This window comes from Ailuropoda melanoleuca, chromosome X (genome assembly GCF_002007445.2).
Source record: "Ailuropoda melanoleuca isolate Jingjing chromosome X, ASM200744v2, whole genome shotgun sequence".
NCBI classification, from domain to species: domain Eukaryota; kingdom Metazoa; phylum Chordata; class Mammalia; order Carnivora; family Ursidae; genus Ailuropoda; species Ailuropoda melanoleuca.
This window is the reverse complement of record NC_048238.1, coordinates 99,430,832-99,451,550: the sequence shown is the minus strand read 5'-3', so window position 1 is coordinate 99,451,550 and position 20,719 is coordinate 99,430,832. Positions and strand designations below refer to the sequence as shown.

At 41.7% G+C, this 20,719-nt stretch overlaps 1 protein-coding gene across 1 annotated transcript; it reads right to left on the bottom strand.

The window, feature by feature from the left end:
• Positions 1-18,492: 18,492 nt before the first annotated feature.
• On the bottom strand, positions 18,493-19,572 carry LOC100467666 (putative MAGE domain-containing protein MAGEA13P). Its single transcript, XM_002920360.3, has one exon. The coding sequence runs from the start codon at positions 19,534-19,536 to the stop codon at positions 18,493-18,495; it is 1,044 nt and encodes a 347-aa protein (XP_002920406.3). The 5' UTR covers positions 19,537-19,572.
• Positions 19,573-20,719: the final 1,147 nt, after the last annotated feature.

Genomic DNA, 20,719 nt, shown 5'->3' with positions numbered 1-20,719 from the left:
TGCTCTTTACCTTTGACTAAAGCTTAGCTCCTTTATTTAATAGTGCTTTATTGATTCTGTGGTTATTTTTGAAACAGTATGTGTTTCATATCAGTATTTAATTTATTTCCACAAAATGCCAAGTTTACCTTGAGAAGAAATTTTACCGTGTTTGAATGTTAGCTAAAAGAGCACAAACCAAATATCCCTGTACTAAGAAAATAACCCCGGGATGGAGGGGAGCTTTGCTCCCCAGCCAGTAAATCCTGCTTCCTAAGCTAGAGTGTGCATAAGGCTTTCCCACACATCTCCTGTTGCCACGGAAACCTCTTTCAGTGTCTGGGCTCTAAACAGCTGACTCATTTCAAAGTCTGGCTCTCAAACTCTCAGCTCACAGCTTAGAGAGACAAGTGGAAACAAAAACACAGAAACAATGAAATATCAATATATAACATTTCATTAAAAAGTTATGTGTCTCGATATACGGGGAAATGGTTAAGGTCACGCACCTCACCGGTTGCTTCAGACTGCAGTAAAGGTACCATGGAAACCCAACAGGGGCCACAGTCGCTAAAAAGAGATTTCTGTCCTTTGGACTTAGTGACACAGAATACAACCAAAACTTAATGAGAGATTCTCAGTAATTCCCTCCTACCAAAACAGTCTAACCAGCCGCCAAGAGCCAGAACCCAAAGGAGCTAGCATGCAATGGGAGTGCAGGGAGAGAAGGGGGCTGGTAGAGGTATCTTAGAAAACCCCAAAGCCAGGGTGCCTGGGTGGCTTAGTCATTAAGCATCTGCCTTCGGCTCAGGGCGTGATCCCAGGGTCCTGGGATCGAGCCCCGCATCGGGCTCCCTGCTCCCCTGTGAGCCTGCTTCTTCCTCTCCCCCCCCCCACTTGTGTTCCCTCTCTTACTGGCTGTCTCTCTCTCTGTCAAATAAATAAATAAAATCTTTAAAAACAAAACAAAAAACCCCAAAGCCGTCTTAGGAAGTGTCCAAACAAAGCTCGAAGGCCCATCTTCCAAGCATGTTCTCAAGGAGCCTTCCTGTTTGTCTTGTTGGCTCTATTAAGCCAACATATTCAGTGAATACACAGAGGCATGTTTGGAATCCCAGACTGAGGAAATGAATGCCCCAGCACTCTCATCCCTGTCGACTGGCCCAGAAGATCTGGTAGTATTTTCTATATTTTTTACATTTACAACTAATAATAGTCACAGGGAGTAATGGAACTTCGAATCTGAACTCCTGAAAAAGTGCTTTACTTTTATAGAGGATCAACTTTAGTTTGATAGTGACAAACTTCCTTTGGAAGACCTAGTATGCTCTGGTGGAGATTAGGAAAAAATGCTGCTGTGTGGATATGTCTTCACATTTTAATGTGGGGGGTTATATATGTAGTAATATGTAAATGGCATATAAAAATTAGACATATAATCTTTGGTATTTTATGTATTTTTGGAAGAATTATTTAGCTTTTGTGAGATTATATTGTCTGTTATCTTGTGCCTCTGTAAGTACTGGTCACAGCATGGCTCAAATAAATATTTAAGCATTAGTTTATTTACCAATACAAATTATTCGTGACTTTATTTATTTTATTTTTTTAGAGAGGGAGGGAGAGAGTGGAAGGGCAGAGGGCGAGAGAGAATCTTAAGCAGGCTCCATGCCCAGCGTGGAGCCTGATGTGGGGCTCGATCTCACAACCCTGAGATCATGACCTGAGCCAAAATCAAGAGTCGGACGCTTAACCGACTGAGCCACCCAGGCGCTCCTATTTGTCACTTTACTGTGGGAAAATGCAAGTCAATAATACATGCCATCAAAATAATATCTTGGTGAAAAGATGCGGAAAGAAATGCATATTGAGTCTTCCAAATATCCCAAGCACTGCTCCCAAACAGGCAGAGTGTGAACGGTAGTAAGCAAGGCTTGTACTTTAATAAAAATTATAACTCTAGAGAAGTCATTCTGTGTGTGTCCAGACTTTGGTGCCGGGTAATTGGCATGTCCAGTTTATTGTGGTACTTTCCATTCAGTTCATTCAGTGCATTGCAGTTAAATTAATGGGTTCTGCTGATGATCATTGAAAGGCCAACCAGGCTGGTAAATCAAGGGAATGCTGTTGAACCAAAATGTCTGGAATTCAGCAAAAAATACTGGAGTAGGCTGAATAATGGCCCATCAAATACATTTGCATTCAGAACCTTAGTATCTGTGAATCTGTTAATTTACATAGCAAAAAGGACGTTGCAGGTGTGATTAAATTAGGGACTTGAGATGGGGAGGAAACATGAAATACCCAGGTGGGTCCACTGTAATCAGTCTTATAACAGGAAGCAGGGTCAGAGAGAGGGGGTGCTGCTATAATGGAAGCGGAGGTTGGAATGATGCTTTGGAGATTGTTGAAGGGGCTGGGGAGCAAGGAATGTTGGTGTTCTCTGAAACCTGGAAAGGACAAGGAGATGTATTCTCCCCTGGAGTCTCCAAAGGGAATGAATGCAGCCCTGCCAATACTCTGATTTTAACCAAGTCAAGCCCACTTCAAACTTTTGACCTTCAGAATTGTAACATAATCCATTTGTGTTGTTTTGAGCTGTTCATTAGCAGCAATAGTAACTAATACAGATGCTCATTAAATTCAGCAAAGAATGTCACTGTAGCGTTAGAAACAAGAGGGAAAAACATGGCCTAGATGAGAGGATAGGTAAGTGGCATGACACCTGGTGGAAATGTACACAGCATGAATGGAGCCATATTAACGTGGGTAGAGAATGCCACCGACATGCTAGCTGGCTTTGTGCATGGCTTTGGCTCTTTCATCGGTTTCCCTGAAGACACAGAAGGCAGATGGTTTGGGTGAATCTCAAGGGAATTATGCTGAATGAAAACAACTCCTCTCAAAAGGTTACATGCTGTATGATTGCATTTACAGAGCTTTCATTTTTTTGTTGAGGTGAAATTCACATAACATAAAATTAACCATTTTAAAGTGTACATTTCAGTGGCATTTAGGGCATCCATAATGTTGTGCAAACACCACCTGTATCAAGTTTACATCATTTTCATCACCTCACAAGGAAAATGTACCTATTAGGTGGTCACTCCCCGTTCAACCCTCCTCCTAGCCCGTGGCAAAACCAATTTGCTTTTTTTCTCTATAGATTTCCCAAGTCTGCATATTTCATATAGATGGAATTACGCAACATATGACCTTTTGTGTCTGGCTTCTTTCACTCAGCATATTTTCAAGGTTTATCCACATTGTAGCATGTATAAATACTTCATTCCTTTTTATAGCTTAATAATATCCTATTATATGGATATACTACATTTGTTTATTCACTCCCCCAATGATGGACATTTCTGTTGTTTCCACATTCTGGTTATTGTGAGTAGTGCTGCTAAGAACATTTGTGTACAAGTTTTTGTTTGAATGTTTTCAAATCTCTTGGGTTTATTCATTCCCAGAAGTGGAATTGCTGGGTCATATGGTAATTCTGTGTTTAACTTGAGGAACCACCAAAATGTTTTCCACAGTAGCTGCACCATTTTACATTCCCACCGACAATTTTTCACCATCCTTGCCAACACTTGTTATTTGGTTTTTTTTAATTATTATTATAGACATCCTGGTGGGTGTGAAGTGATATGCCTTTGCGGGTTTGATTTGCATTTCCCTAATGACTAATGATGTTGAACATGTTTTCAAGTGCTTGTCATTTGGATATCTTTTAGGATAAATGGCTATTCAAGTCCTTTATCCATTTTTTTAGTTGGGTTGTTTGGAGCTTTTTGTTATAGTTGTTGCATTTTAAGAGTTTTTCTATCTTTTGGACGTGAGATCCTAATCAGATATGTAGTTTACGTGTAGTTTCTCCTATCCTGTAGGTTGTCTTTTCCCTGTCATGGTAACGTCCTTTGCACACGAGTTTTTACATTTTGATGAAGTCCAATTTACCTATTTTTTTTCTTTTGTTGCTTGTGTTTTTGATGACTCCATTGCCAAATCCAGGGTCATGAAGATTTACACCTATGTTTTCATCTAAGAGTTACTTTTAGCTCTTTCATTTGGGGCATTGATCAGTTTTGTGTTGATTTTTGTGTGTGGTGTGAAACAGGGGTCCAAATTTATGTTTTTGCATATGGGTATACAGTTGTCTAAACATTATTAGTTGAAGAGACTATTTTAAACCCCATTGGTTGGTCTTGGCACCCCTGTTGAAAATCAGCTGGCCATAGGTGTTTGAATTTACTTCTGGACTCTCAATTGTAGTCCACTGGTCCATGTATCTATTCTTATGCAGCACTACTCTGTTTTGATCATGGTAAATTTGTAGTAAGTTTGAAATTGGAAAGTGTAAGTTCAACTTTGTTTTTTCCCCAAAATTGTATTGGCCATTTGGGGTCCCTGGCAGTTGTATGTCAATTTTATTATCAGCTTTTTCATATCTGCAAAAAAGGATGTTGAATTTCAAGAGGGTCACATTGAATCTGTAGATTGATTTTGGTAGTGTTTGAATATTATCTTTTTAAAAAAGATTTTGTTTATTCATCTTAGAGAGAGAGAGCAAGCAGAGGGAAGGACAGAGGGAGAGGGAAAATCCCTAGCAGACTCTGAGCTGAGTGTGGAACCCTATTCAGGGTCCAATCGCAGGACCCCGAGATCACGACAGGAGCTGATACCAAGAGCCAGACGCCCAACTGACTGAGCCACCCAGATGCCCCTGAATTTTATCTTAACAATTATGTCTTCCGATCCATAAACATGGCATTTATTTCAATTTATTTAAGTCCTCTTTCATTTATTTCAGCAATACTTTATAGGTTTCAGTGTATAAAACTTTCACCTCTTTGGTTAAATTTACACACAGGTATTTTATTCTTTTGGATGCTATCATAAATAGAATTTTCTCAATTTACTTTTCAGAGTGGTCATTGCTGGGATATAGAATTACAACTGAATTTTGTGTGTTAATCTCACATCCTGCACTTTTGCTAAATTTCTTTTAATAGCATTAATATTGTGTGTATGTATCTGTGTATTCTTTAGAATTTTCCACGTAAAAGTTACTATCTACAAAGATGGGTTGATTTACTTTTGCCTTCACGAAGTCTTTGAGGATTTTTTTCCCTCTTGTGATTTTCCAATGTGAAAGTTAGGTTCACCTCATACTCAGATTAGTTTAAAAGATAAATTGTATTAGGATTGAAAGCAGCACAGATCGTCATAATGTGTCCTTGCCCCCCATTCCCACTATGAACAAGTAAAGCATTCTTCTTGATGCACTGGTAAAAAACAAACATTATTGAGGAAAATGGTTTTTTACACTTATGGTACTCTCTGAAGTCTTAAGGCCTTAAAAAATGATGTTTAAAATACTCCTAGTTCCCTAAAATGAAAGTGAAGCACAAAGTGGAGTCCAACAGAAGTTATAAAGTACTATGGAGGAGTCAGAAGAAAAAATATTTTCAAAAAATGATCTGAGTAGACATTTTTCCAAAGAAGACATACAGATGACCAACAAGTACGCGAAAAGATGCTTAACATCACTAATCATGGGGGGAATGCAAACCCAAACCCCAATGGGATATCACCTCACTCCTGTTAGAGTGGCTAGAATCAAAAAGATAAGACAAGTGTTGGTGAGGATGTGGAGTAAAGGGAGCTCTTGTGCACTGTTGGTGAGAATATAAATTTGTGCAGTCACTACGGAAAACAGACATGACCTAAGTGTCCACTGGATGAAAAAAATACGCACACAGCACACACACACACACACACACACACACACACACACACACACACACACTGGAATATTACTCAATCATAGAAGAGAATAAAATCTTCCATTTAAAACAACACAGAAGGACCATAAATCTTTAGAAGACAGATTTAGGACGTACCACAGCTGCCCAACAATGGGATTGGTACCTTTTGTCTTCCTAGTCACTGTGGGTATTTGAGCAGGGACTAAAAAACTCTGTGTCAGGGATGTCAAAGAGGGAATCCTACACAGAAAGGGAAGTTGGGCTTGATAAACTTTAAAGCAGTTTTCAACACTGAGATTCTGTGGCTCAAATCTAGGAAGGTAAATTGACATATGGCAAAGCAATATGTTGGATATTTAATTTCATAGCTATTCAGAGAGGAAGGAATCCGTGTTATACTATTCCCTTTGAAGAACACTTCATGATGTGAACTGTGAATCAACCAGTGGAGTTAGAAATGCTTGCTTTGACGGTGATTAAAAAAATCACTAGGGTATATATTTTCATATATATGTATGTGTGTATAGATATATATATTCAAATATATATGAAATTCTCAAGTGTAGACTTTAGAGATGATTGTGTCCCTGTAAATGTTAAACAACTTCTTTGAGTTTCAATGTCTTCAGTGATAAAATGAAAGTGACCATATACCTAGCTCATAGGATTTCTATGGAAATTATATGAGATAACATGTCAATTGTTGAGTTCTATGCCTGGCACATCAGGCTCTCAGTAGTTCACCTGTATGCTTATTATTGATGTACATGTGTTAGAGCCTTGATAGGTGGTGAAAGACTCCGTTTTATTTAACATACAAATGGTCTTTCTCCAGGTTAAACTGCTCTTCATATGAACCTCACACGCATCCACATTTCACCCACATTAATCTATACATTGGCACTTGACTGAACAAGCTCCTTTGCTACCTATGGATACAACCAGTGTTGCAGTGTAGAAGTTTTAAACTGTATTAAAGACCAGAAATTCAATTTTATAAATGCCCATATTGGCCCAGATAAGTCCTCTTATTTATGTTTGGTTACACCTTGTGATGAGAATAATATATGTATTCTACAAAAATACTGATTGTTAGCTTTTTCTGTAAGTTGGCCTATTCCTAGCAGTAATCTCTTGCATTATATTCAGGTATATTAAATGAGATAACTCTACAAATAAGATAAACAGCAACTCCACCACATGGTTTGCAATAAGTACAGGGTCCTGCCATAATTGTATATTCACTGTATTCGATCTGTTTATGGTATATTGATGGGTTAAGATTAAAACTACATTGAGTGGCAGTTTTCCTTCAAGAAGATTTTTAATTCTATCAACTGCAAGAATGAGTGCCCTTAATTGGTTCTCTGGCTTTTATAATTTTAATTCTATCCTGATGATTCCCAAATCTCTACTGTCAGCATAGAATGCTCCCCTGATACCTTGTGGTCATTTCCATTTGGCTGGTCCACTAACACTACCAGCTTAACATGCCTGAAATATAATTTGTCATCTTCCCTAAAAATCTTATCCCTTCTCCTACATTTCCCCTGTCATTTGTCTAGTCACTGGGATAGGACATTTGGAGTCAGCCCAGACTTGCTGTCTCTCATCACCCCATGTAGTCAACCACTCAGACTTCTGGATTTTACTCCTGCAAGTTTCTTCTATGTCCTTATCTCCATCTCTCCCAACTATTGCACAGTTTAAGCTAACATCATCTCTCCTGGATTAATCTAACATTAGGAATTTCCCCATCTCTACTCTTACACACTTGAATGCATGTTCCATGTGTTTTCAGAATAACCCATCTGAAAGAGAAGTCTGATTGTATTACTCTTGTGCTAAAACCTTTTTTCAGAGTGCCTGGATGGCTCAGTTGGGCTAAGCATTTGCCTTTGGCTCAGGTCCTGATCCTCAGGTTCTGGGATCGAGCCCCATGTCCGGCTCCCTGCTCAGCAGGGAGTCTGCTTCTCCCTCTTCCTCTCATCCTCCCCCCTTGCTCATGCTCTCACGCATGCTCTCTCACTCTCTCTCTCTGTCAAATGAATAAATAAAAAATCTTAAAAAATAAAATAAAATAAAAACTTTTCAATGGCTCACCATTTTTCTGACAACTAAGTACAAGATGCCTGACTTGCAAATATAGTTTTTCATGATCTGACATCTGCCTACCTTTCCAGCCCTGTCTCTCATAATCCCTGAAGTGCACTGACATTCCAATAACCCTGAACTATGTTTGGTTCACTACGTAAAGAGTTGCCAGACATAGAAAGTATAAATATAGGATGCCCAGTTAAGTTTGAATTTCAATATATTCAAATAACAAATATATATATTTTTAGTATATCTCATGTAACATGTTGTGTCTTACCTTTGCTTTAGTTCCTGCTATCACATCTCTGTGGAACGCACTTGCCAATTTTAAGATTCAACTGAATTACTATCTCTTGTAGGGCACCCATCCTCCACAGTTCCTCCCATCAATCCTGAATGAATTAGATGACTGCTGTCATCACATACTATAATTGTTGGGTTTTGTGTCTTTTCCTATCAGTGAGATTCCTTGAGGACAGGGACCATTTGTCTCTGTATTGCCGTTGTCCAGCAGGGTGCCACATATGTAGTAGACACTTTGCAAATATTTGATGAATAAGTAATTCTCCTGATATTAATATTTATATTTTCTTCTTATACCCAACATGAAGGATATTTTTTACCACTACACAAAAGAAAATTAGAAGAAAACCCTTCTTAAAACAGAGCCCCAAACTCAAAGTTGATAGACCAGTGTATTTTCCCCTAGAGATTAAAAAATTAAAATAAATTTAGTGGAAACAAGTTTTTTTCCTTATTTTTGAACATTATGAAACCGATTCTAGTTCATGAATTTTTAACACCTTCGTTGACCTCAAAACAATATGATGTACTGGATTATATTATCTGATTTTTCTTTTCTGTACCCACACATCTTTAAACTCATGTGTTTTCCGTACTTCAAAGACCTGTGGGCATGGGAAACTGATATAAATCCTAGCAAACAACCTGAGAAGGAACTCACACTAACGTTTTGGTGGGTTCAAGTTTATTTGCCTATTGCCTACATCTTATTTCACTGAAAATAAGGTTTTTTTTTACTTAGCACTGGAAAGAGTGTGTGTTTAAATATCCATTAAAAAGTGAGTCAGCTGCAAATTTGGTATTCAACTCCATGCTCGTGGAGAAGACAGGTAAACACATAAATCAATGAGTAAGCAAAGGTTAGTCATACGGAGAGTCTGAACACTGCAATGAAATTCCTGCTACCAGCCTTTCCTGTTTTCAAAGCACACTCTTTAGTGGTTCATTAAACTATGCAGTGATTCTTAAAAGGTATGATATTTTGTAGTCTTAGTCATAGAAGTTGCAGCAAATTTTGCCTTATACTTTCCTTAAAGTATCTTGGATCTGGCTGCTGAACAAATACCTGAAAGTGGAGGGATCCCGGGTTTCATAGGTTGCTAAAAATATTTATAATAACGGATGGGACTTGAGAGTTAGCATATTAGTTTGCTAGGGTTGCCAAAACAAACCGCATGGCACAGAACAACAGAAATTTATTACTTCACGACTCTGGGGCCAGAAGTCTGAAATCAAGGTGTTAGTTCCTTCTGAGTGTTCAAGGGGGAAACTGTCCCGTGCCTCTATTCTAGCTTCTGGTGACAGCTTCAATCTTCGGTTTTCCCTGGGCTGTGGGAGCATCATACCAATCTGCCTTCATCTTCATATGGCATTCTTCCTGTGTGTCTGTCTCTTCACATTGTTTTCCCTCTTTCTGTAAAGCCTCCAATCATATTGGTTTATGGCCTACCCCAATGTCTTGATTACATCTAGAAAGACCCTATTTCCAAATAAGGTCACATTCACAAGTACTGGGTGTTAGGACTTCAACATGTCTTTTGGGGAACACAATTCAACCCGTAACAGGGAAGAATCTATCAACCCTGAAATTATAGACAAAATTATGAGTTTTGTGCACAAACGAGAGAATTTTCTTGGCAAAAGTTTCCATTTCCTCTGCTTTCATCAGATTCTGAAAGGGATCCATAACCCCCAAACATTAAAAGCCACACTGTGAATGAAAGCAACATTGAAGGGAATGGCAAAAAGGGTATCCTTGACAAAGTTTTGGAGTGTTCTTGGAAAGCTGCTATGTGACTTCAGAATGAGTGTTGTATATTCAGTTCAGGATTCGAGAGTCTCTCTTATGCTTACTGTCTGTAAAGAGCCAAGTAAAGGAAAATGAAATCCTTACCAGATTCTTTTAAGTGCAGGGCATGGCTTCAAATGCTCTGCCTGTCTCCCATTCATGGCAAGTAATTATTTCTATTTCTTTATATAGATATTCAAGAGAACATTCCAACTTTCTGCCTATATAATATAGACGTTATCATACTTTGCTGTATTGAAAAAATAACAAAACCCTTTAAAACTGCAGAATCTTTGCTGAATAGAATGTAATGTTATTTTATGAACACAGCCCAACTTAGTTTTGCTTACTTTTTTTTTTTTAAAGATTTTATTTATTTATTCAACAGAGATAGAGACAGCCAGTGAGAGAGGGAACACAAGCAGGGGGAGTGGGAGAGGAAGAAGCAGGCTCATAGCGGAGGAGCCTGATGTGGGGCTCGATCCCATAACGCCGGGATCACGCCCTGAGCCGAAGGCAGACGCNCCTAACCGCTGTGCCACCCAGGCGCCCCTATTTTACTTACTTTTTAAGTCACACATTTTGGCTGATGATTGTTCTACTTCCACAGTATTTGTAAGTTCCAAGAAATTTGTTGAAACAAATGTTTTGATTTAAAACAGCATGAAAACTTGTGAAAACATATAGCAACGAGACTTCTAGGTGTATGATTCAGAATAATTAGGCAGAGATTTATAAGATTCTGATTTTGTACTAATTCTGTCTCATGACAATTATGTTTTAGGTTCTAAGTATCTAAATATATATGTTCTAAGTATCTAAGTATATATGCATATATGAAATGTAAATATCTATTCCACTAACAATGATTTTAGCCCAATTTGGGCAATTTAACTGGCTTAGCTGTAATAATGCTTCAGCCAGTTATTCATGTAGATAGTTCAAGTGTGTGCTAATTAGGTTTGCAGCTGACACTAACTAGTGAATTTGCTAGTACATTTAAATTGGGATTTAAATTCAAAGTGACCTGACTATTTAGAGACATGGTTTCTCAGAAACAGAAATTTAGTGGTTGTAAGTGCACAATATGGCATAGGTGGGGAGAAGGAGTAAGCTAGCTGACTCCTAGCTATCTATCTGCTTCCTGCTTCCAATCCATTGTAGCCTTCAAAATTGTTTTTTTATCAAACATAGCTCTGATCATGTCATTATACTTCTCAAAAACCATCAGTGGCTCCCTGTCACTCAACACATTAGGTACAAACTCCTCACTCTGGCGTTTTAGGCCTCGACATTTATTCAGTTTTTTATGTCAGCAGGATCCCTGGATATTTGGAAATTAAATAATACATTTTTACTAACTCATGCTTTAAAAGAAACACTGAAGGAAATTAGAAAATAGTTTGAACTGAATAAAAATCTAAATACCAGAATTTATGGCACTTCACTAAAGCAGTGCCAAGTGGGAAATTGATGACATTAAATGCTTGTATTAGGAAAAAGGACTCAATTCGATAATATCAGCTTCCATCTTAAACTATAAAAAGAAAAAGTTAATTAAATCCAATGCAGACAGAAGGATAGTAACAATATATGTAAGAGCAGAAATCAGTGAAATTGGAATTAGAGAAATGATAAATAATATCAATGGAACAAAGACCATTTCTTTGAAAAGATCAGAGAAACTGAAATATCCAAGATTTTTTTTTTTAAAGACTGTTATAAAGCAATAGCTTTGCACATTGTCTTAGCTTAGGCAGGTTAGGCTCCCGTAACAGAATACCATAAACCGGGTGGCTTCTCAACAGCAGAATTTTATTTCTCACAGTTCTGAAGGCTAGAATTGTGAGGTCATAGAGCCCACACGGTTGGGTTCTGGGGAGAGCCCTCTTCCAGATTCTAGATTGCCAGCCTCTTGGTATCCTAACATGGCAGAAAGAGAACTAGCTAGTTCTTGGGCCTCTTATGAGGATACAGTCCCATTCATGAGGGTTCCACCTTTGTGAACTAAGTACTTCCCACAGGCCCCACCTCCAAATACATGAACTTGGGGAAGACACAAATATTCAGCCTATTGTAGACATAGCTTAAAGTATATGAAACCATGCATATAGAGGAAAAGATTTACCGAAGTTTGCAGAAAGGGCAAAAATGACAGGACACCCACAATCATAAATGATGTAGTAATAATTTGTAATTGTTGGTCTATAATCACTATATTATTTAGATCACAGCAAATGAATATAAAGGCAACAAGGTAATGTGGGAAAATAAGGAACAGTTTTAATTTTGCAGGGGGGAAGATGCTAGCTCAATATTACTTGGTGTTGGTAAGAAAATGGTATTGGCAGATACTGGTGCTTATTAATTCCCTTGCATCTTTCTTTGGAGAATGTGAACCTATATTCTGAAAGGGAAGAAATAAAAGTATTACAAGATGATTCCATTGCAAAGAGCTAAATAATGTGTATATATTTTATGACTTAAAATCTACAGAAACACCTTTGGATCCCAATCATTTGGTAAAATTCTGGGATTTTCAGTTTCAGAATAGCGCCATGGTTCAAAAAATAAAGAGAAAAGGCTCACATGAGGAAAGAGGCTGTGTAGTTGTTCTAAAATAAAAGAACAAGTAATGCAGTGATGCGAAAATCCTCAGGCACACAGACAATATGGAATGATATTGATGACCATTACTGGCTTTTTTTGTTTGAGCACTGTGCGAATGAAATCATTAAAATGGTGGAATTATTGCATGCAGATTGGGAGCTTATGAGATACTGCTAAAAACAAAGCATATAACATATATAGTAGAGAAGTATTATCCAAATTATGAATCAGCACTTTTTACATGGTATTTACTTTGTGAAAGATAATCGTGTGTTAAACTGCGTTGATAGTTGTGTGCTAGTCTCTGAAAGCAGGATAAACAGTCTTAGGAAAATGTTGCATCAATCAGGAAAATCAAAGTGCATTTCAGGCACAATTTGGAATTAATGCTGTAATGACTAAAGAACATATTTTTAAAATAGCATGATTTATTTATTATGAGCTTTGACAAGAGATATAAACAACACTCCTGTAGTAATGAATGTGATAATTCTAATTCCTTCTCCTAAAATTGCTTGTATACTATGCTTCCTATAAATATTTGATCCAATCAAATCATGGAGAATATGATTTAGATGTCAATATAATTTCCCCTTTTAAAATATGTGAATACTTCCTGGAGAGAGGGCTTTATTTATTTATTTATTTTTAAGATTTTATTTATCTATTTTTAAGATTTTATTTATTTGAGAGAGAGACAGAGAGAGCAGGAGAGCAGGGTGAGGGGAGAGGGAGAAGCAGACTCCCCACTGAGCAGGGAACCTGATGTGGGGCTCCATCCTGGGACTCCTGGATCATGACCTGAGCCAAAGGCAGATGCTTAACCTATCCCACTGAGCCACCCAGGAGCCCTGGAGAGAAGGCTTTAAAAAGAAGATAGATTCTTATCTGTATACCATTGTCTTTGAAAGTGTGAGGAAAGTTGCATAACCACACAGAGCTAACTAAATGGATTGCATTTTTTTTCTTTCTAGTCAAACAATCAGTAGGCATGCCAGAGATGGGTTGAATCTGGCAAGAGGTTGATCAATATTGAAAACAAATCATCTAAAGAATGTGTATTAATTTTTGGTATTCAAAATCACATTTTGAAATACTTAACTTTTTATCATTATAAAGGTAATTCGTGTGTTTCATAAATGTTGGAAATTTTTAAAAACCATACATAAGAAAATGAAGGGATCACTTATACTTCCACTAGCAGAGGAAAACACTGTTGGTACTGTGCTGTATATCTTCCTGGTTGTAAATTAGTATGTCTCTGTTAACATAAATGCATCCACAGCCTTTCAGTTCTGATTTTAGTTTGAATAAGTTTGAAATTTGGGGGCATTTATCATGCCTAGATAATTTAGATTTTAAATTTGGATTATAGGACTTCTAGTCACAATGAAGTAACAGGAATCGAACTCCTACATGATATACCTAAAAATCAGATGAAACATCTGATTTTCTTGCTTTCCCTGGTAGCTTCTCAGCACCAAATACCACAGAGGGCCTCCCCTGACTTGGCAGCCATGTTTCACTACAAAGGCAGAGCCCTCTAATGCCACACATTAGAATCGCCTGGGTGGCACAGCGGTTAAGCGTCTGCCTTCGGCTCAGGGCGTGATCCTGGCATTATGGGATCGAGCCCCGCATCAGGCTCCTCTGCTATGAGCCTGCTTCTTCCTCTCCCACTCCCCCTGCTTGTGTTCCCTCTCTGGCTGGCTGTCTCTATCTCTGTCGAATAAATAAATAAAATCTTTAAAAAAAAAAAGAAACATATGAAACAATTTTCAATTTATTGTACATCATGTCACGAAGGACAGTGATCTCTAAGAAATGGAAAACAAATGAGGTCAGTTCTATGATACTGTAGTTTATTTGCCTGGGGAGGTAATGCATGCCACAGTGCACAGAGGGGGAAGCCTGGACAGTCCTCCTTGAGTTGAGCTGAAGCTGGGAGTCCAGGAAGTCCAAGGTAGCTAAAATTTGCAGGATCAAATACTAAGAGGAGATTGCTGCACAGAAAGAGAACTCTGGAACTCACACAGGGCTGGGAATAGTAATAAATAATTCCTGCTCCCATTAGAGTGGAAGTCCTCATCATTTGTGTGGCATTAGAGGGCTCTGCCTTTGTAGTGAAACATGGCTGCCAAGTCAGGAGAGGCCCTCTGTGTTATTTGGTGCTGAGAAGCTACCAGGGAAAGGCACTAGCTGGGGCCTGTTTGCAGAAGAGAGTTCGAAGCAAAGCTAGGAGGGAAGGGAGGGAGATGAGTGGGTAGGACAGCGTGTGCTAGAGTGTGTCTAGGTCAGGGGTGGGGCAGTGAGGAGTTGGGAACGAGAAACGGGGTGGTAAGGTAGGCTGGAGACGCAGAAATTGGGGCTCACGAGTTGTTGACGATGCTGGAGAGCCAGGCAGTAAAACTGGGATTCAGCACATGGGGCCGAATGGAGTCCACACAGATTCATGCCTGTGAGGGGTGCGACAGTCCACGGCCCAGGAAGGGGCTTCTAGCACAGGGCTTTCCCCACAGTGCTCAGAGGGAACCTAGATTTCTGTGGTTGGGTGACAGGGTACTGAGTGGGCCAGACTCCAGGCTTATAGTCCTCACTTAGGTTACACAGCTCTGCCTTCTTCGTGTTTATGGATTGGATTTCTTTTGAAGGCTTCAGTTGGAGTGTGATGTCCCACGTCTAAAATTTTGACAGTCACTGTCCACCAATGAGGTATAAGCATTATGGAATCTCCGCCTTCCGTTACTAGGGACCTCCCGCCCCTTGTTCTGTTTGTGATGAGAAACTAGTTCCTGCAGAGCTTCCAGCTGCTTAAAACAGGCACACTAAGTTAGAGGACATAGGTCGCTGGGTATCAGTGGGTGTAAGCTCAGACTTGGACGAAGGATGCCAAGAGTAAATGGTTTGCAAGAAGTATATTTGCACCGTCACCTTTGTAATTAAAATATTTAAATAAGCTTAACCACAGAAATAACTGCTGGGCATGAATTAGTTAAAACAAGGGTTAGCTTATGCCACAGAGAAGTCCTGAAATTGGAACGGTTTTATACAATGAAGGTTTATTTTTTGCGCACATCAATTCCGACGTGGGTGGGCAGGCACTTTCTGCTCTCAGGTAATTCAGGGGTCTGGGCTGTCACCTTGTTGTAGCTCTCCGTCTCGGCGCGGGGGCCCCATGTTTGCTGCTGACCGGCCGAGGAGGCGTGGAAATGGCATACTGGCTCCTGCCTGACTACAAGTGGGCCCCCCGGGAAGGAGAGAGAGATGTGGATGAACACTTGTACTCTCTCCCGGAAGCCATCATCTAGTAGGTACTCAATAAAAAGCAATTACTAGAATTTGGTATGATGACAACTCCGTTCATTTCTTGGAGGAGTTCCTGAGAAAACCAAATTTGCCTTGAAATTCACCAACTCTTTCAAGTGCCTACCATGCGACAAGTGTTCGTTCTCAAATACAGCATCACATCTAGTTTTCAAGTGACCCTCTCTGCGTCGGCAGGGAGTTCTGCCTTGCCCTTTCCAGTAATGTCTGTGATCGCAGTAGCCTGGGAATGTTCTCCAGCCTTATGATGCGTAATCAAAACCTTAACTTGTCTCTGCTCCCCTCCGCATGACTGAACATTCCCAAATACCTACCTGCACAGGTGCCATTAGGCAAACTGCAAACTAGAGTTTTCCTGGGGGCAAGATATATGTACAAGAAGCAGGGGAAGGATGGCTAACTTGTGTTTTTAAACCAGAGCAACATGTCCACCAAAGAACCATTGTTCACCTTCTAGGACTCCAGGGTTTTACATTCAGCCCCTGTAGCTGCTTTCTGTGCTGTGTCCTCATCTACCACTTGGCAGAAATGTTTTGGTCTTTGACCACCTAAGTGAGCTTGCTCATCTGCTGATGTGATCAGTGGCCCATTTCAAATAATACATCTTATTAGACTCTTACCTCAAATATTAGCGTGGTTTCAAAAACCCTAACCTCAGGGTTACATCCTGAGGACCAGTAGATTATGTGCAAATCAGACTCTACTCTCCAGCTCATGTGAAAAACAATTTGAGTGTGTGGAGGATGCCAGGAGGGGGTGCTAAGGCGTCTAACCATCCTCCAAAGTGCACTTTGGCTGCCAGAAGGCTGTTGCTAACAGGGTTCTAGAAAGAGGGAGGGGCAGCCAGGGGGCCATCCTTCTGTAAGGAGCAGGGATGCTCCATGACAGGGGGAAGACAGGCGACTGGGGCTGTTCCACTGGGAGCGCAGGTCAGGCCAGATTCTAGAGCTGGACAGGAAGGCAGACAGAGGAGGACTGGGGCAAGGGTGCGGTCACGCCGGAAGTGCTGAGACTGGACATGCACAGCTGCGCCCGGGCAGACGCAGCTCTCCAGGAGCTCTGGGGCCCAGGCAGGCAGACCCTAGGGAAATAAAGCCCAGATTGTCCCCAAATCCTGTTTCTCATTGTCCCCTTCCTTCTTTGGGCCTAGCCTTGTCACGTACTGGACATGTGATTGTGGGCAAACTGCCAAGTGCTGTGAGCCTTACGTTCTTCACCTGCAAAGTGGGTTTGCTGAGCCCTGTCTTGTAGAACTGCTAGGACGTGTGTCATGTAAGTAAAGTGCCTGGCATTTATTGGATCTTTAATAAATAGCAGTAATTGCAAATATGATTTTGACCCCAGACTCTGTCACTCTGTCCTCTGGGATTGAGTGTGTGTCTTTTTCCATGGCATCTCGGTGAATATGCAGCACTCCAGGACACAAACCATGAAGTGAGCTGAAGATGCTGCTTTGTAAAGATGCTCTACAGAATGTCCCTGTGCGTGGATATATTATTTAATTTGGATATAGGGAAGTCTTCCCCGGCTGAATGCAACTCAGACCTCCTAGAATTTGAGTCAAGGACTAAGTCTATTCCTCCCTCCCAGCTGCTCTTCCATCCAAACCACTACTGTCACTCGTTTCAGCCCCACCAAAAGTCTAGCCCCTGCTTAGAGTTGGCCACATCACACTCAAGGTCATTAAAATGCCCTCTCAAAGGGGTGGGCTCTGGGCTTTCCCAGGCCAGGGGAAAAGTGCCAGCCCTTGAACACCACCTCAAACAAATATCCCCCTATTCTCCGGAAATCCTGAAGAGACGCATACAGAACGCGTGGTTCGTGCCCTGGGTTCCGTGGCACCTTCTGCACCTGCCACAGGTGGAGATTTCTCTCTGCTTTTCCCACGAGCCCAAAGGAACTGCTGGGAGCAGTTTTCCATTCTAGACTTTCTCTTACCTGTAAAATACTTGTAAGAATAAATGAGCCAGTGAGCCAGGGCTTTCATTTATTAAGATTTAATTTCTCATGCATTCTTTAGCCAAACAAATCCAAGTACAGAGCTTTAATTTTACCACCCAAAAGACTAAATGGGATACAGGAATCCTAGGAGAGCATCTTTTACATTTCCCCCTCTGTTTCTTGATCCCATCTATTTTACTGCTGGGATCTTCCATATTTCTTTTTTTTTAAGATTTTATTTTTATTTATTCAACAGAGATAGAGACAGCCAGTGAGAGAGGGAACACAAGCAGGGGGAGTGGGAGAGGAAGAAGCAGGCCCTGAGCCAAAGGCAGACGCCTAACCACTGTGCCACCCAGGCGCCCCTGGGATCTTCCATATTTCTAAGGAAATTCTACTATCAGTGCTATGCTATCCTCTTCCAGATTAGAAAATAAAAGTTACCCAACAGGTTTTCCAGAAGAGCAAAATTCTTATTCTTAAACCTAGTAAACAGCAATAAACATGTGACCACTATCACTCATGAACCTAGACTCTGAAGCTAAAAAACGTTTTAGAAAGCAGAACATTTGAAAAATACCAAAAAGAAAAAAGGTAAAATCTGCGCTTCAGTCCTCCGCTATTTAGAGCCTTGACTGCCCTCTTCAAACACGGAGTGGAGATCTTCTTCAGACTTTACTCAGGGCAGGAGACGCTGCTTGATGGGACACTGGAACTTTCACTGGCCGTGGCCCTAGTAGCATCGGTGGCAGCAACTTTGGCCTGGGCTCGCTCTCTTTCATCTCTCAAAGCTTCCTCATACCAGGACGAGAAGGAAGAGGGGTCAGTGCCACTGACCTTGGCAAAAAACTGCAGGACTTTCATCTTGCTGGTTTCAGCGTGGGCCCTGGGACCCCACAGGAACTCGTAGCATGGAGGATCGCTGCTGGGCACCTGCCGGTACTCCAGGTACTTTTCCTGCACAAAATCTTTGGTGATGAGCTTCCTGGGCTCCCCATAGATGAAATCCTTCTTCCCGGCACACACTCCGATCTTACTCAGCACCTCCCAGATCTTCTTCTCAGGGGCACGGTTGCCCTCCACAAAGATCACCCCCAGGATAAGGATCAGTAGGCCGGTCTTGGGCATGCCGTGGTCATCACTCAGCATCCCATCGTAGGTGAGATCTAGGGTTTTGACAAGCACGTAGGAGTGGTTGATGGGGTCTGCTTCCTTCACTTCAATGCCAAAGACAATCTCCATGCACTCACAGGCTTTCCCGAAGATCACAGGGAAGTGGCCCTTGTGCTCTTTGATGACACTCTTCAGCATTTCTGCCTTTGTGATAGGCTCCTTCGTGACGTACTTGGTGCTCAGGAACTGCACCAATTCGACCATCTTCTGGTTTAGCACATCACTGAGCAAGGACTCAGCATCTGGTGGAGCCTGGGAGGCGCTCGGACCCTGTTTGGGGCCGCTGGAGCCCTCCTGCGGCTTGCTCCATGGAGTGGCTTTGATGGTGGTGGAGGAAGAGAGGGCTTCCTGAGGACTCTGGTGAACATTTGGTTTTCCAGCAGCAGGCACCACCTCTGGGGTGCCCTGGATCGAAGGAGAGAGAGAAGAGGAGGCAGTTTCCTTCTCAGTGGCAGGAACCTGTGCATCCCCCGGGCCCTGAGCTTCTCTTTGGTCGTTAAGGCCTGCTTCAAGAGTGTGGGAGTGACTCTTCTTACTGCAAGACATGATGACGTGTGTTGCGGGCAGAGGCAGGAGTGTGGGCAGGAGGTGGGGGATGGCAACCAACTGGCCTGAAGGAGAGGGGAGTAATGTGAGAAACTCAACTTTGTCAGCTTTGACAGAAAAGGTCCCCATCTCCCAAAAACACCAGGTAAGGAAGTGAGGAGGGTAGAGGGGATGTCTGTATCTGACAGCCTTGCCTGGGACCTCTCACAGCTGAGAGAAAGGACAAGTTTCTGTGGGGCCCTCTGTCCTCTCAGCCTTACCTTAAGATCCTCACCTTCATACCTGGCAGGGCCTGAAATTCCTTTCTGTGATCACCAGATGCTGGGTCCTTCAGACCAAGGCCCTCACCTCTCCGAGACCCCCGATTTAGAAATAGAAGGAAGTTCAGCCTGACTGTATCTCCCATGGTCCCCAGGGCTGACAGAAGGGATCAGGATAAATTTCTGTGGAGGTTCCTCTAGGTTCTGTGGTGGGGCATATTCACAGTCCTTCCCAAGGACTTTGTATTTATTCCTGACAAGGCCTGCACCCTGTCTCCCTTCTGCACACACGGAAATGGGATCCTCAGGCCAAGGCACCCATCTCCCAGAAACCACCCATGAAGAAGTACAGCTGGGGGAGACGCCTCTGCCTAACTGCCCTGCCCAGCGCCTCCCAAGGCTGACAACAGGGAAGGGTATCTGTGTGCTCCCTTTTGTCTGGAGGGAGGTCCCCTTAGCCCTCCACAGGGGTCTTCATCTTATGGCCCAGCGGAGCCTGGGACTCCTCTCTCTGATGGTTACGCCCCTCAAAAAAAGCCTCATTCCTTTAGACTCCGAGATAAAGGTCCGGATAACCACATCCGGGGCTCTGCGTGGGGCTTTTAAGGCAGACAATGGGCAAGGTAAAGGTGAGTGATTGCGCCCCTCAGTTTTTATTCTGGGGCCCCACCTTAATGCCTGCCAGAGCCTGGGACAGGTCCCTCTGACGACCGGAGTCGGCTTCCTCAGAGAAAGCCTCACATCCCTCAGACTCCTAAGGTGGACGTCCTGATACACCACATCCAGGGCCCTGCGAGGGGCCTTCCGGACAGACAACAAGGGGCGGGCGGGGGCTTGGGCACCCACTCCGCAGTGAGAGCTCCCCTCAGTCCTTTCTTAGAATCCTCATCTTACCGCCAGCCAGGGCCTGGGACTTCTCCCTC

Bases quoted from the DNA above. Each gene is read 5' to 3' on its own strand.
- LOC100467666 (XM_002920360.3), bottom strand. From the start codon at position 19,536: ATGTCTTGCAGTAAGAAGAGTCACTCCCACACTCTTGAAGCAGGCCTT.